Raw genomic sequence first — 15,193 nt, forward strand, 5'->3', positions numbered from 1 at the left:
TGTACAGTAGTGGTATGCTGTCCTCTCTCTCTGTACAGTAGTGGTATGCTGTCCTTTCTCTCTGTACAGTAGTGGTATGCTGTCCTCTCTCTCTGTACAGTAGTGGTATGCTGTCCTCTCTCTCTGTACAGTTGTGGTATGCTGTCCTCTCTCCCTGTACAGTAGTGGTATGCTGTCCTCTCTCTCTATACAGTAGTGGTATGCTGTCCTCTCTCTCTGTACAGTAGTGGTATGTTGTCCTCTCTCTCTGTACAGTAGTGGTATGCTGTCCTCTCTCTCTGTACAGTAGTGGTATGCTGTCCTCTCTCTCTCTGTACAGTAGTGGTATGCTGTCCTCTCTGTACAGTAGTGGTATGCTGTCCTCTCTCTCTGTACAGTAGTGGTATGCTGTCCTCTCTCTCTGTACAGTAGTGGTATGCTGTACTATCTCTTTCTGCACAGTAGTGGTATGCTGCCCTCTCTCTCTCTGTACAGTAGTGGTATGCTGTCTTCTCTCTCTGTACAGTAGTGGTATGCTGTCTTCTCTCTCTGTACAGTAGTGGTATGCTGTCCTCTCTCTGTACAGTAGTGGTATGCTGTCCTCTCTCTCTGTACAGTAGTGGTATGCTGTCCTCTCTGTACAGTAGTGGTATGCTGTCCTCTCTCTCTGTACAGTAGTGGTATGCTGTACTATCTCTTTCTGTACAGTAGTGGTATGCTGTCCTCTCTCTCTCTGTACAGTAGTGGTATGCTGCCCTCTCTCTCTCTCTGTACAGTAGTGGTATGCTGTCCTCTCTCTCTCTGTACAGTAGTGGTATGCTGTCCTCTCTCTCTGTACAGTAGTGGTATGCTGTCCTCTCTCTCTCTGTACAGTAGTGGTATGCTGCCCTCTCTCTGTACAGTAGTGGTATGCTGTCCTCTATCTCTCTCTGTACAGTAGTGGTATGCTGTCCTCTCTCTCTCTGTACAGTAGTGGTATGCTGCCCTCTCTCTGTACAGTAGTGGTATGCTGTCCTCTATCTTCACCTTCTCTCTCTCTCTTTTTCTTTCCCTCTCTCTAGCAGAGAAAAGTACCGTTGGTTACGCTGAGTCAGGCTATGGAGAGTTCCCTTCCTGCCTGGCTGAGCACTGTCTATCTCTCTGTCTCCTTGGAGATGATTGGATAATAGCCTATGCTGACTAGTCCATTTTGCACAGAAATACATTGTCTCATTTAATATCACTGTGACAGAGAGATAGAGGCTACACAGAGCGTGTTAACTACCATACCTTGGTTTAGCCTTGAGTTGATCTGACTGTCTCTCAGATGCAGCCACACATTACACTTCCTGTTTTTTTTGAGCTACAGTGAAATAAGTCTCTGCCATTGGTTGGTAGATGGAGCCCCTCCTCCTTGGTTCTTAAAGCTGTGCACGCACATGTGACAAATAGTCTGGTCTGAATTGTATTATTTGGTTACAGTCTGTGGCCATACAGCTGTGAAGAGCTGACCACACATAACTTGGCTTTTACATACACACAGAGGGAAGCACACTACACACACATTCACACACACATGCATTGTGACTTTGATTAGAAAAATATATATTTCAGGTAATAATCACATAATTAAATGACTTAATGTAAATTGTTATCAAAACATCTCATGTGAAATTGAAATACAAATGAATAGAGGTATTCAGCCCTTCAGCCTATGGAACTAAGAACTAGAGGTCGACAGATTAATCGGAATGGCCGGTTAATTAGGACCCATTTTAAGTTTTCATAACAATCGGTAATCTGCATTTTTGGACACCGATCATGGCCGATTACATTGCACTCCACGAGGAGACTGTGTGGCAGGCTGACTACCTGTTATGCGAGTACAGCAAGGAGCCAAGGTAAGGTGCATTAAACTTATATTATAAAAAAACAATCAATCTTAACATAATCACTAGTTAACTACACATGGTTGATGATATTACTAGTTTATCTAGAGTGTCCTGCGTTGCATTTAATCGATGCGGTGCCTGTTAATTTACCATTGAATCACAGCCTACTTCTCCAAACGGGTGATTTAACAAGCGCATTTGCGAAAAAAGCACTGTCGTTGCACCAATGTACCTAACCATAAACATCAACGCCTTTCTTAAAATCAATACACAAGTATATATTTTTAAACCTGCATATTTAGTTAATATTGCCTGTTAACATTATTTTTTTTAACTAGAGAAATTGTGTCACTTCTCTTGCGTTCTGTGCAACAGAGTCAGGGTATATGCAGCAGTTTGGGCCTCCTGGCTCGTTGCGAACTGTGTGAAGACCATTTCTTCCTAACAAATACACCCAACTTCGCCAAACGGGGGATGATTTAACAAAGGCGCATTTGCGAAAAAAGAACAATTGTTGCACGAATGTACCTAACCATAAACATAAATGTCTTTCTTAAAATCAATACACAGAAGTATATATTTTTAAACCTGCATATTTAGTTAAAAGAAATGCATGTTAGCAGGCAATATTAAACTAGGGAAATTGTGTCACTTCTCTTGTGCTCATTGCACGCAGAGTCAGGGTACAGTTTGGGCCGCAAGGCTCATTGCCAATAAACAGTGAAAAGGATAGAAAGAGAATGAGGGAGGAGGAAAGAGACAAAGAGGAAGAGAGATATACAGAGAAAGAGAGAGGGGAGATGGGGAGATGGGGAGAGAGAGGGAGATGGGGAGAGAGAGAGGGAGGGAGATGGGTAGAGAGAGGGAGATGGGGAGAGAGAGGGAGATGGGTAGAGAGAGGGAGATGGGTAGAGAGAGGGAGATGGGTAGAGAGAGGGAGATAGGTAGAGAGAGGGAGATGGGTAGAGAGAGAGAGATGGGTGGAGAGAGAGAGATGGGTGGAGAGAGAGAGATGGGTAGAGAGAGGGAGATGGATAGAGAGAGAGGGAGATGGGGAGAGAGAGAGGGAGATGGGGAGAGAGAGGGAGATGGGTAGAGAGAGGGAGATGGGTAGAGAGAGGGAGATGGGTAGAGAGAGGGAGATGGGGAGAGAGTGAGGGAGATGGGTAGAGAGAGAGGGAGATGGGTAGAGAGAGGGAGATGGGTAGAGAGAGAGGGAGATGGGTAGAGAGAGGGAGATGGGTAGAGAGAGAGGGAGATGGGTAGAGAGAGGGAGATGGGTAGAGAGAGGGAGATGGAGAGAGAGGGAGATGTGTAGAGAGAGGGAGATGGGTAGAGAGCGGGAGATGGGTAGAGAGAGAGGGAGATGGGTAGAGAGAGAGGGAGATGGGGAGAGAGAGGGAGATGGGTAGAGAGAGGGAGATGGGTAGAGAGAGGGAGATGGGTAGAGAGAGGGAGATGGGTAAAGAGAGGGAGATGGGTAAAGAGAGGGAGATGGGTAAAGAGAGGGAGATGGGTAGAGAGAGGGAGATGGGTAGAGAGAGGGAGATGGGGGGAGAGAGAGAGGGAGATGGGGAGAGAGAGAGGGAGATGGGGAGAGAGAGAGGGAGATGGGTAGAGAGAGAGGGAGATGGGGAGAGAGAGAGGGAGATGGGTAGAGAGAGAGGGAGATGGGGAGAGAGAGAGGGAGATGGGGAGAGAGAGGGAGATGGGGAGAGAGAGATGGGGGAGAGGGAGATGGAGAGAGGGAGATGGGGAGAGAGGGAGAGGGAGAGAGGGAGAGAGAGAGGGAGATGGGGGAGAGAGAGGAGATGGGGAGAGAGAGAGGGAGATGGGGAGAGAGAGAGGGAGATGGGGAGAGAGAGAGGGAGATGGGGGAGAGAGAGGGAGATGGAGAGAGAGGGAGATGGGGAGAGAGAGAGGGAGATGGAGAGAGAGAGGGAGATGGAGAGAGAGAGGGAGATGGAGAGAGGGAGATGGAGAGAGGGAGATGGGTAGAAAGAGAGGGAGATGGGGAGAGAGAGGGAGATGGAGAGAGGGAGATGGGTAGAGAGAGAGGGAGATGGGGAGAGAGAGGGAGATGGGGAGAGAGAGGGAGATGGAGAGAGGGAGATGGGTAGAGAGAGAGGGAGATGGGGAGAGAGAGGGAGATGGGGAGAGAGAGGGAGAGATGGGTAGAGAGAGGGAGAGATGGGTAGAGAGAGGGAGATGGGGAGAGAGATATACAGAGAAAGAGAGCTAGAGGGAGATGGAGAGAGGGAGATGGGTAGAGAGAGAGGGAGATGGGGAGAGAGAGGGAGATGGGGAGAGAGAGGGAGATGGAGAGAGGGAGATGGACAGAGAGAGAGAGAGGAGAGAGAGAGAGAGAGAGAGAGAGAGAGAGAGAGAGAGAGAGAGAGAGAGAGAGAGAGAGGGGGAGGGAGATGGGGAGAGAGAGGGGGAGAGAGACAGAGAGAGAGAGAGGAGATGGACAGAGGGTGAGCTAGATGGTGAGCTAGATGGTGAGCTAGAGGGAGAGAGGGAGAGATAGCTGTGGGTACTCCATTACTTCCGCCCGGTCTGCAGATTGGATGAATAATTGAATAAGGCAGTGATGACATCACACCAGGCCCACAGGAAGCACTGAAGAGATTCCATCATCTCTTCCTCCCACTCTGTCTCCCTCTCCCACTCTACCCCATACACTCACCTGTCCATCCCTATAAAAAGAATGAGTGCAGCCCATCTAATCCTATCTCTCTCCTCCTTTCCATCTCCATCATCTATCTGTCCATCCTAGATAGAAACTACATTCCACTGCACTCATCTATGTATGCATCTCTCTCTTGTTCCCCTTATTTCTCCTTCCCTCTACTCTGGAATGCGGAGAATTCTCCCCGTGTTTTTGTCACCCTTCTCTCTGCTGGTTTAGTTTTTATTCCCAAGAGAGGACACAGTTTCAGATGAGGTGTTGTGTACATAATATTAGATGGAAGGTGACTTCAGTGAATACTGCAGTTTGTTACTCCCTCCACATTTTCACCCCAAATCAGCACCTCACAGTCAGCAACTAGGCCTATAGTCGTCATCATCATCATCTTACTCACCTGTCGTTCTTGACTCACAGGTTCTTCCTCCATCAGCTGTTCCTCTCACCTCCACCTCTTCTTTCCTCTTTTCTCCCTCCTCTTTTCTCTGTCCATCCATCCTCCACAGGTTCCCTTCACTGGCTGAGCACCCAATCCGCTGCGAGGGACATAACTCGGGTTGTCCAATCGCATCCTCTGCTTTCTGGAACATTTCCCTAAAAGCTGCCAGTGAGGTGAGGGGAGGTGGTTGCAGGAAGGTGGCCTGGGCCTGGGAGGTGTACTCCCATTGGATTCCGTCGCTGTCCGTCTTTTCCCTCCTCCACTTGAGGTTGTAGAGGAAGTCAGGGTCAGGGGTTATGACTGTGGGATCAGGATCCGGTTCAGTTATTAGTTGGTAGGCCGGGGAGCTGTGTTTGCTACGGTTACGCAGTTCCTTGAAGGTCATCACTTTTGAACTCGACCCTGATGTTGACCCAGATGACGACGTTGACCCGGAAGTAGATTTCTTCAGGGTTTCCTCATTGGATTTTCTAACTTCCAAGGGCGGGGGCAGGGTCAGGGTTTCACCATCGGGGGAGAAAGCCATGAGCCAATCAAATCGCTCAGGGCGTAAAGAGTTGGCGAGAAGGGTGCAAACTTTGAGGGGGGGCAGGGTAGGGGGGACAGGGGGTAAGGGACGCGGGGGAGGCGGGGGAGGGGTTTCCGAGAGCACAGGGGAATATTTGAAAGTCTCGAAGTTAACATTGTTAGAGGTGTTGGTATTGCCAGTGCTGTAGTAGGAGTCAGATGCTAGGCTAACGTTAGCCCCAAACCCGCTGTTTCTCTTCCTCCTTCTCGCCATGTCAGTGAAAGACGTGGTTCTAAACACATCTCTGCTCTCCTCTTTCTCTCCCTCATCCTCCTTTACTCCTCCAAATATATCAGTCTCTCTATCCCTCTCCACCTCTGACCTCTCTCCTCCATTTCTCCATCCATCCACAGCCAACCCATCTATATCATACTGCTCCTTAGCCTTCTCCTCTTTTCTCCTCATCCCTCTATCTTGTGTCTGTCCAGGCCTGGAGGTGTGGTGGGTCTCCCCCTCTCCCTCCTCCTCCAGTCCCCCCACACAAACCCCCAGCTCTGGGCTGAGTTTGAGGAGCTCAGCCTGGGTCAGTCCTGCTAGCACCAGTAGCTTACGGATCTCATCATCCAACGCATGGAAAGAGGGAGGAGGGGGGAGAGAGGGCGGGGGAGGGATGGCAGGAGGGGTGGTGGAGTTGGAGATGGAAATGGTGGGGGCAGGGGGGAGAGGAGGGAGGCGAGAGGTGGGAGGGGAGAGGGACAGGGAGGTCTTCCCGCATCCTGCTTGGAGCGTGGCGAGACGCTGAGCCTCCTTACGGGCTAGGTGCTTCCTCCGAGGGGGAGGGATTGGGGGGAGTGGAGGAGGGGAGGGAGAATGGGAGAGGGGAAGATTTGTAGAGAGTAAAGTAAGGGATGGGCTGACAGAGAAGAGGAGGGGGGACGGAGCGTGGGGAAGGAGGAAGGGCCTTCTCACACCTGAAGGTGTAGAAAGTGGGGGATGAGGATGGAGAGGTGCAGACAGAGACGGAGGGGGTGATGTCACGGCTGATGTTGATGTAGGTGTGGAGTTCAGAGTTCACGCTGGCATATTGGGCAGGGGGTTTGGGGGGTCTCGGTGGGGGCTCTATGGGCGAAGAGGTCTCTGATTGTGAGACCAGGGGCTCGTCACAGTCTGAAGGTGCTGTCAGGTCCACTCCAGCATCAGAGAACTCCTGGGAATCTCCCAAAGACCCTCCCCGGCCCTTATACAGCTTCCAAGACATATCCACGTTCCCCATCTCATCCAGAACATCAGAGAGCTCCTCCTTGCCCAGATCTCCTAGATCCAGTCCCTTCTCATGGAGCCTGGTGATGTGGGCCAGCTTCACCTGCCTGTTGACACTCTCCAGTCGGTCCAAGTGATCCAGTCGATCCCTCAGTAGATCCCCCTGAGGATCCCCCTCCAGGTCCCAGCGAGCCACCTGAATCACCTGGCTAAAGCGCTCCATCTTTCCAAAGTCTCCCACTGACTCCAGGAAGTCCAGGAGGCCTAGTTTGGTGACCTCTGACCCTAAGCCTGTCTGACCTTTGACCCCCAGGTAGTCGGAGGAGGAGGGGGAGGCGGGGGCGGAGGGGTAGCCCTCGTCTGGGGAGCAAGCGGGTGGGGGGGGGGAAGGGCAACGAGAGACAGAGGGGGGGTTGGGGTTGAGGAGCAGGACAGGGGGTGAACGGGAGGCTGGGTAGCGTTCAGGAACATGAATGTGGTCCTGAGAGATTGACAGATCAGCATTCCACTTGTGGCCAGAGGACGAGAGAGCGGTGGAGAGATCGGCGCAGTCTGACTCCAGATCGGAGCAGGAGCTGATGGAAGTGGAGGAGGTGGAGGAGGTCAGGGAGAGATCCAGGAGAGAGGGAGGGCAGTCGCAGCACGATGGGACCAACGTGTCATCATCATCATCTCCCTCCTCCTCATCATCAACTTCAACACTGTTTTCCTCTTCCTCCTCTGTTTCTTTCTTGTTGTCTATGACCACATCTGTGTTCTTGTTAACATCTGCATTCTCCTCATCTATTTTTCCTTTCTCCAGTTCCAGGGCATTAGGGGGGCAGGCTGGGGCCAGAACCTGAGGCTGGGGCTGAGAGGGGCTGGCCTGTGTCTTGGTCTTGCCCCCTGTCCCCTCCTGTCTCTGGGGTAGCAGGGGAGGTGGTGGAGGGGGCTGAAGCTTCAGCTGCTGTCTGATGGAGATGGTATTGTTGTTGTTGTGGTTGTGGTTGAACAGACTGTTATTGTCCTGGGGGGAATGGCCGTCGCAGCACAGACAAGGCAGGCTGGGTTCATTACAGTTGGGGTCCAGATGAGGAAGAGGAGCAGGACGAGGGGCGCGTTTCAACACAGCTGCTGCACGGACACTTTTGGGTTTGGTCGTAGAGAGGGGAGCTGTGTTTCTCTGTAAGCCCAATCTGGACTGACCCAAGGGGGCACGAGGCTGGACCCCCACCCTGGTCCTGGAAGACTCAGGGGTCGCTTTGGTGGCGCGCCGAGGAGAGGAAGAGGAAATGGTGTTCATGTTTTTGTCTTCCCTCTGGGAAACAGGGCCGTGTGGCTTTGGTTCCGCTGCGGTGGTGGTCCGCCTGCTCGTGACGATGCGACGAGGCCTCAAGGGCGGAGCGAAGGTTCGGCTAGAGGAGTGCATTTTAGGAATAATAGTTTTCTAATTGTCAATTATTTCTGTTTCTATAGAAACAGGGGTTCTGTTTTCTATCTAAAGGACGGATGTGACGGTCACATCTTGGCTTGACTCCAAAGATCCTGCAACATCAAAAGAGACATGCAGTCAATAGAGGCACAGCAGATAATAGAGATGAGAGGAGTCTGTGCTCCTCTAACTGTACAAGGGACCAGCTTGTTCTTGTTCATAACAAATATTACAAGTTAAATCCCCTGGTTTGTTCCATATAACTATTGGGCCTTTTCTGCTGTATAATTACCTCAGTGCTGGGACCAGTTAGATGAAAATTAAATCCATCTCTCCTCACTTCTATCCTCTCTCCCTCTGTATATATATAAACATACAGAGAGACAGACACATGCACACACACCTACATGCAATGTCAGTGATAGAGAGGAGATCTCCATGAAAACAGTTGGGAACTAATGAAGGATTGTTGTGCTTCAGCATCCCAGTCTACTCTGAGATTCAGCTTGATGGAGTGAGAAAGGATGTACTGTAACTCTCTCTCTGACAAATAGGTTAAGTATAGGCCAATCAAAATGAACTCTCTCAACTTTAAGCTTATTTGCATTAAAATAAATGTTAACATTTATTTTAACTAGGCAAGTCAGTTAAGAACAAATTATTATTTACAATGATGGCCTAGGAACAGTGGGTTAACGACAAAAAATTGTTACCTTGTCAGCTCAGGGATTCGATCTAGCAACCTTTCTGTTACTGGCCCAACGCTCACTAGGCTACCTGCTGCCCCAATATATAGCATAGTACAAACATATTTAGTAAACAAGATCAAATTATTTAGAGAAGCAAATCCTCAGTTGCGCAATGACTAATGTACAGGCTGTCTTTTAAAACTCCTCCACTGCCAAGGCTGAACACATATTCCTCCACAGCAGCACCGTGCCCTTCACATCAAACGGGGAGAAGGTAGGCCCATATAATTCAGAACCTGAACAGCGCTTAGATCGGGCCTGGGACACGTCGCCCTGTTCAGAACCGTTAGAATAACGCCCCGTAACCGCAGAGCACATCATCTGCCGGATTTTCGGTATTTACCATCGGATTTATCGACCTGAAGTGGCGGATGGAGACCGTGGAAAGGAGGAGGGGGGAGAGAGGGGGTACCTCAAGCCGCATCGTCCTGACACAGCCACCCCCCGCTACTATGACAAAATGTATTGCAATGTTTATTAAATTAACTATAACATGATTATGTCTGTCATTCTAGTAAACAACCGTAGGCTATAAATCAAGAAAACGGTTATTGACATTGGTTATCTGGATCTGGGGATGTGGGCAGGTGTTGAAAGCATAGCAAAACGTATAGCCTAGATATCGGTAAATAGAGAGCATTTGATCAACAACACCTATAATCATATGATTGTGAGATATTTGACTCACCATCGGCTTCGTTGAGGAGAAGATGGAGATGCTGGATCCCGTTCTCGGTAAACGGATGCGAGCGCGCAACCGCGTCCGACTAACGAACAGCCTCTAAGGGTTAAAGCGAGAGCTCTCTCCTCTCGCGACCACCTTATCTTTCGTCATCCGTCGGGACCACACCCCTCTTCTGCCTCACCAATCAATCTCCCGCTCTGTTCATCTGTCAGCTCCTTCCATCCCTCTTAACCTTCGCTTCCTCCCTCCAAGAAAAAGACAATCACTACGGAATCTTCTACCGTATTCTCTTTGATCTCTAGTATTGGAATCATTCTTCCTATCCGCCATCACACTCCCTCCATCTTTATTATTCTCTTTCATTCTTAGTGGAAGGTAACATGGTAAAAGCACATGCTGTATAGTAATCTAGTCACACTGATCGAGGAAGACTGGTTAATAAGGAAACAGGAACTGTGAAAAATAGACTCATTGTCGTTATGAATCATGATGGAAAGCCATACACAATGTTACTGCTCGCTGTACTATATTGTTTTCCACAAAAGGTCTGAATACTAAACCCATGTTGGTCACATTTCTTTATTAAAAGCAATAAGATGCCATATTGTCAGCAGCAGGTAGATAGATGTACAGTAGTAATTAGAAAGAGATGATTACACACAGAGAAAACAAAATACAAAGAACATGGTGAGAGAGACAGCAGGATTGTTCCTTTCAGGCAGCTTCCTGCTCTAGTCCATTCCCTCTGCCGGTAGAGACCAGAGCCCTCTGCCGGTAGAGACCAGAGCCCTCTGCCGGTAGAGACCAGAGCCCTCTGCCGGTAGAGACCAGAGCCCTCTGCCGGTAGAGACCAGAGCCCTCTGCCGGTAGAGACCAGAGCCCTCTGCCGGTAGAGACCAGAGCCCTCTGCCGGTAGAGACCAGAGCCCTCTGCCGGTAGAGACCAGAGCCCTCTGCCGGTAGAGACCAGAGCCCTCTGCCGGTAGAGACCAGAGCCCTCTGCCGGTAGAGACCAGAGCCCTCTGCCGGTAGAGACCAGAGCCCTCTGCCGGTAGAGACCAGAGCCCTCTGGTAAACAGGGCCCCAGGTTGTCATCCTGATTGATGTGATCATCAACCAATAATGATGTCACTCCCTGCCATCATCAAATCCACAGGATTCTAGAGCAGACAGTTCCTAACAGTGACATGATGTTATACTTGCGTCATCATCAATAAATAAAGAGATTGTATCAGACATACTTTTTTTGATGACATGGTATTCCCAGTTTGAGTAATCAGTTATTCTGTACATAATTGAAAATCATATTATGGAGAAGAAAAATAATGGGCACACAGTGGTCCGTGAAGACCAGGTTTAAGACTGACTGGCCTCAACCAGGTTCTCTCACAGTCCAAACTAAAGCCTTGTTCTATTTAGGTCCCTAGACCCTTAACCTAACCCAGGGCTCCCCAACCCTGTTCCTGGAGAGCTACCCTCCTGTAGGTTTCCACTCTTATTACAATCAGGTGCGTTAGATTAGGGTTGGAGCGAAAACCTACAGGATGGTAGCTCTCCAGGACCAGGGTTGGAGAGCCCTGCCCTAGCCCTTAACCCCTACTGAAGGGGTAGGAGCAAGGGACCAAAATGGAAGCAGCCACACCAACTTGCCCTCAGTCCAGCTACAGTGCAACACACACTAAATAAAAACAGTATTCTCATCATAGTCTTCACTTATTTCTCTTGTAGATTTTCTTGGCGAAGTTGAGGAAAACTGCGTGTGGAAGGTTTTGGGCGTGACGCGCGATGAGTTTCTGTAAGCGCTGATAGCTGTCGTCTTCGTATTGGTGGTACAGGGTGGGCATCTGTAGGGTGTTGTACAGTGCTTTCACCTTCTCCACACTGTCATGCCGACCATAACATGACTGGAAGAGGACAATAAAAGTGAATTATTTCTCAGAGATATTCTAGTCAGAGCAGTTTACTATATTGAGCTATGTAAAGAAGTGAATAAATGCATTCATTCCCTCAATCATCCATCCATCATGGCTTAGGTGTGTTTACAGTTCAATGGTCAACTGTGACTGTTCATGGTTGACCTCTCACCTCCAGCTCTGTCCTTTGTTCCGGGGTCATGACCCCTAGAGCGGTCACCACCAGCCAGCCGCATTTGTTGTCCTGGATGTCTGTTCCAATCTTCCCTGTCACCGCCGGGTCGCCATAGCAATCCAGGTAGTCATCCTGGCAACAGAGAAACATTGTAAAACAATGCTGGTCACACACACACACACACACACACACACACACACACACACACACACACACACACACACACACACACACACACACACACACACACACACACACACACACACACACACACACACACACACACACACACACACACACGTAAAACAATGCTGTTATGACATTGTCCGTGTGTGTGTGAGAGAGAGTCAGTCTCATAGAATTAGTGGTCTCACCTGTATCTGGAAGAACTCTCCCATCTCCAGTAAGATATGTTTGGCGTTGTTGTGTTCCTCTTCACTGTCGATGCCCGCCTGGGAATTATTCACAAAGAGATACACCATTTGTATAAGTTACAGTTTCTGCACCTTGTATAATGAGACTGACCAGACATTACAACACTAAACACTCACCATGTACATGGCTGCTGCCACAGGGAGGTAGAAGGAGTAGAAGGCAGTCTTGTACTTTACTATGGCCTTATATCTGACACACAGGGAGGTAGAAGGAGTAGAAGGCAGTCTTGTACTTTACTATGGCCTTATATCTGACACACAGGGAGGTAGAAGGAGTAGAAGGCAGTCTTGTACTTTACTATGACCTTATATCTGACACACAGGGAGGTAGAAGGAGTAGAAGGCAGTCTTGTACTTTACTATGACCTTATATCTGACACACAGGGAGGTAGAAGGAGTAGAAGGCAGTCTTGTACTTTACTATGGCCTTATATCTGACACACAGGGAGGTAGAAGGAGTAGAAGGCAGTCTTGTACTTTACTATGGCCTTATATCTGACACACAGGGAGGTAGAAGGAGTAGAAGGCAGTCTTGTACTTTACTATGACCTTATATCTGACACACAGGGAGGTAGAAGGAGTAGAAGGCAGTCTTGTACTTTACTATGGCCTTATATCTGACACACAGGGAGGTAGAAGGAGTAGAAGGCAGTCTTGTACTTTACTATGGCATTATATCTGACACACAGGGAGGTAGAAAGAGTAAAGATTATACCCTTCCAAACCCCAACAATACACTCAACACCCCCCAATCACCTGTATCTTGAATCTCCATATACCCTCCATCGCTATATCCCACCCCTCTCCCCCTTACAAACCTCTCCATGGTGAAGCGGTTGAGGTCTACTTGACCAGGAGGAGCAGTCATCAGGTCCAGTGCCTGGCCCAGCTCGGTCTGGAAGGACGTCTGAAACACACAGGGACAGATAAACAATTCAGCTACAGCACAAGAGTCAGCTGTGTAAGTATGTGTGTGTGTTTGTGTACCTCAGTGAAGAGCTCCAATAGGTGTACGTAGTAGGGCTGTGCCCTGCAGTGTCTGCGCAGTAGTCTGTAGATGGATCCCTCCAGGAGGAAGGAATCATTGATGGCATCTAGACCCACTCTCTCCTGAGAAACAACAGCTATGTTACTGACTGAGCAAACCCTTTGAAGCCTACTACGTTAACAGGGACAAATGGTGTTGTTGACAGGTGATGCAATATGGAAGTTGATGTAAGCTTACAGCTAATTTTGGGTAAACCAGTTGGCTGACCATAACAATGCTTTTAGATTAGACTACAATTCTTGTGAGAGCGATAAGTCAGTCTCACCCTCTTGTACCAGCAGGGCTGACCTCTCCGAGTCACTGAAGCATCCATGATGTCATCAGCTACCAGGAAGAAAGCCTGGAGCTGAGAGAGAGAGAAATAAAAAGTCAGCGTCAGTCACTTCACTGTGGTACCTCAGCAAAGTGCTAATTGAGGCAATAACTGAGTGCGTGTGTCTCACCAGCTCAATGCACCAGCCAACCAGCAGGGCCCGTCGCACAGCATCCTGGGTCAGCTCAGTGGAAGGAACAAGCTCCCTCAAAGAGCCAATCACAGACAGACCTCTGTTTCTTTTTCCTCCAGGAGTGTTGTAATGCAACACCTAAGAGAAAGAAATAGAGATTAGTTGTATGGCATCTTTGCACATCTAAATTTCTCAAATCAAACCCTAGCACCTACCCCTAGACACTTCTCTTCGATCTGAAGGATAAATAAATATATATATATTTTAACTTCCTATGGTGGTCTCACAACCCCTACACACCCTACCTCTCTGAGTCTGATGAGAGCGTCAGCGAGGACAGAGTCTGTGAAGTCCTGCTCTGTGAGCTCGGTCACCAGCTCCTCAAACTGGGCCTCAAACAGCTGTGGGTCTGACTGCACCGCCACCGAGTGGTGGGTCCCGTTGCTGCAACTACTGTCACCCTGAGAGTAGAGGACATTTCAGATTGTGAGGGAAAAGCAGGAGGGAGATTGAAAACAACAGCATTAGTTTCCAAAGCATCACATGTAAATAAAGGTCTGGTTTGTGCTTATCCCACCCAAAGAAACATAGTTCACAGTGTCAACAACTCTCACTTTGTTAACTACCAGTACTAAGTCAGTTGGCTATAGCAATGTAGCTAACTAACTAAAACTGTAAGCTCATTACACACACAAGCAGACAGGATGAACATCTTTACAGCAAACTGCACAACTACAGTAAATGACCGCTAGCAACATCCCAGAGGTGCTGTCAGCAGTAGCTTCGACAGTATGTTCTCTGCAGTAATGTGACGAATTTGAGGTGAAACTAGAGCTCGAAAAGACCCAGATAAACACAGTCTAATAATAGAGATAACCCACTAACATTAGTAAAAATAGCAAGTTACCTTGGCTAGAATACAACTAGCTAGCTAACGTTACCTAGCTACAGTAGACAGCGCCTAGTCTCCAGATAATAAACTAGCCAATCACGACACAAGGCGATATCACGCCTGAACGTCAGATCCCTTTCATAAATAGATAACTAAATAAGCAACTACACACTAGGTTGCAATATCTGCAGTCATTCTTACCATGATTATCTTGTCCTTGCTCGTAGTGACAGTCTGTTTGGCAAATTCCTCAACACTGGTGTCTCTACCTGTCAAATGGGAGAGTACGACGCACACAGAGTTTGGGAATTCCGTGTATTGTAGTTTTTGGCCACGTTGGTGTTTATTTTATCGCATAGCTTCTGAACTAAATGTCCCGACAGCCTTCGCGAGTGATCGTAGGGCCGTGGGACCACAAGGCTTCATATGACATCGAGCCTTTTGATTCGATAACGCCATCGAACCAGGATGGGCATTCGGGCTGACGAACCAATAGAAATCCGGAAGAGGGGGAGTTTAGATGGGGGGACATGTCTGATGTTTCGAGAGTTTTGTGGTGAAAGGAACTGCCCACAAAATATGAACATTAACCCAATCATAAGTTAGAGGTTTAACCCAAGCATGCGTTAGAGGTTTAATAGTCTAATACGTGAAACAATATATAATATGCAACATTAAATATGTGGTTCCATAAG

The 15,193-nt window shown here is 48.6% G+C and overlaps 3 protein-coding genes and 2 long non-coding RNA genes across 5 annotated transcripts in view; 1 reads left to right on the top strand and 4 right to left on the bottom strand.

Annotated features, from left to right (window-relative positions):
- LOC118379681 (uncharacterized) overlaps positions 1-6,245 on the bottom strand; it is a 27,594-nt gene extending 21,349 nt beyond the window's left edge. The window contains exon 1 of the mRNA XM_052495210.1: positions 4,937-6,245. Coding sequence (XP_052351170.1) covers positions 4,937-5,951 — 1,015 coding nt within the window. The 5' untranslated portion in view covers positions 5,952-6,245. The remainder of the gene's footprint in view (positions 1-4,936) is intronic.
- LOC127915308 (uncharacterized) lies at positions 6,245-9,790 on the bottom strand. The gene is made up of 2 exons (XM_052495211.1): positions 9,595-9,790; positions 6,245-8,270 (listed from the first exon to the last, which is right to left on the bottom strand). Exon 2 carries the CDS (start codon positions 8,152-8,154, stop codon positions 6,295-6,297), a length of 1,860 nt encoding a protein of 619 aa, XP_052351171.1. The 5' UTR covers positions 8,155-8,270; positions 9,595-9,790; the 3' UTR covers positions 6,245-6,294.
- A 364-nt stretch (positions 9,791-10,154) lies between these two features.
- On the bottom strand, positions 10,155-14,867 carry LOC118379879 (farnesyl pyrophosphate synthase). Its single transcript, XM_052495212.1, has 10 exons — positions 14,700-14,867; positions 13,912-14,067; positions 13,604-13,744; positions 13,426-13,506; positions 13,100-13,222; positions 12,931-13,019; positions 12,230-12,302; positions 12,053-12,130; positions 11,676-11,810; positions 10,155-11,494 (listed from the first exon to the last, which is right to left on the bottom strand). The coding sequence occupies exons 1-10, from the start codon at positions 14,700-14,702 to the stop codon at positions 11,300-11,302; spliced, it is 1,074 nt and encodes a 357-aa protein (XP_052351172.1). The 5' UTR covers positions 14,703-14,867; the 3' UTR covers positions 10,155-11,299.
- LOC127915311 (uncharacterized) lies at positions 12,290-12,650 on the top strand. The gene is made up of 2 exons (XR_008090970.1): positions 12,290-12,439; positions 12,562-12,650. It is a non-coding gene; the product is annotated as an uncharacterized LOC127915311 (long non-coding RNA).
- Positions 12,338-12,924, bottom strand: LOC127915310 (uncharacterized). The gene is made up of 3 exons (XR_008090969.1): positions 12,662-12,924; positions 12,479-12,600; positions 12,338-12,356 (listed from the first exon to the last, which is right to left on the bottom strand). It is a non-coding gene; the product is annotated as an uncharacterized LOC127915310 (long non-coding RNA).
- Positions 14,868-15,193: the final 326 nt, after the last annotated feature.

This window comes from Oncorhynchus keta, chromosome 34, assembly GCF_023373465.1.
Source record: "Oncorhynchus keta strain PuntledgeMale-10-30-2019 chromosome 34, Oket_V2, whole genome shotgun sequence".
NCBI lineage: Eukaryota > Metazoa > Chordata > Actinopteri > Salmoniformes > Salmonidae > Oncorhynchus > Oncorhynchus keta.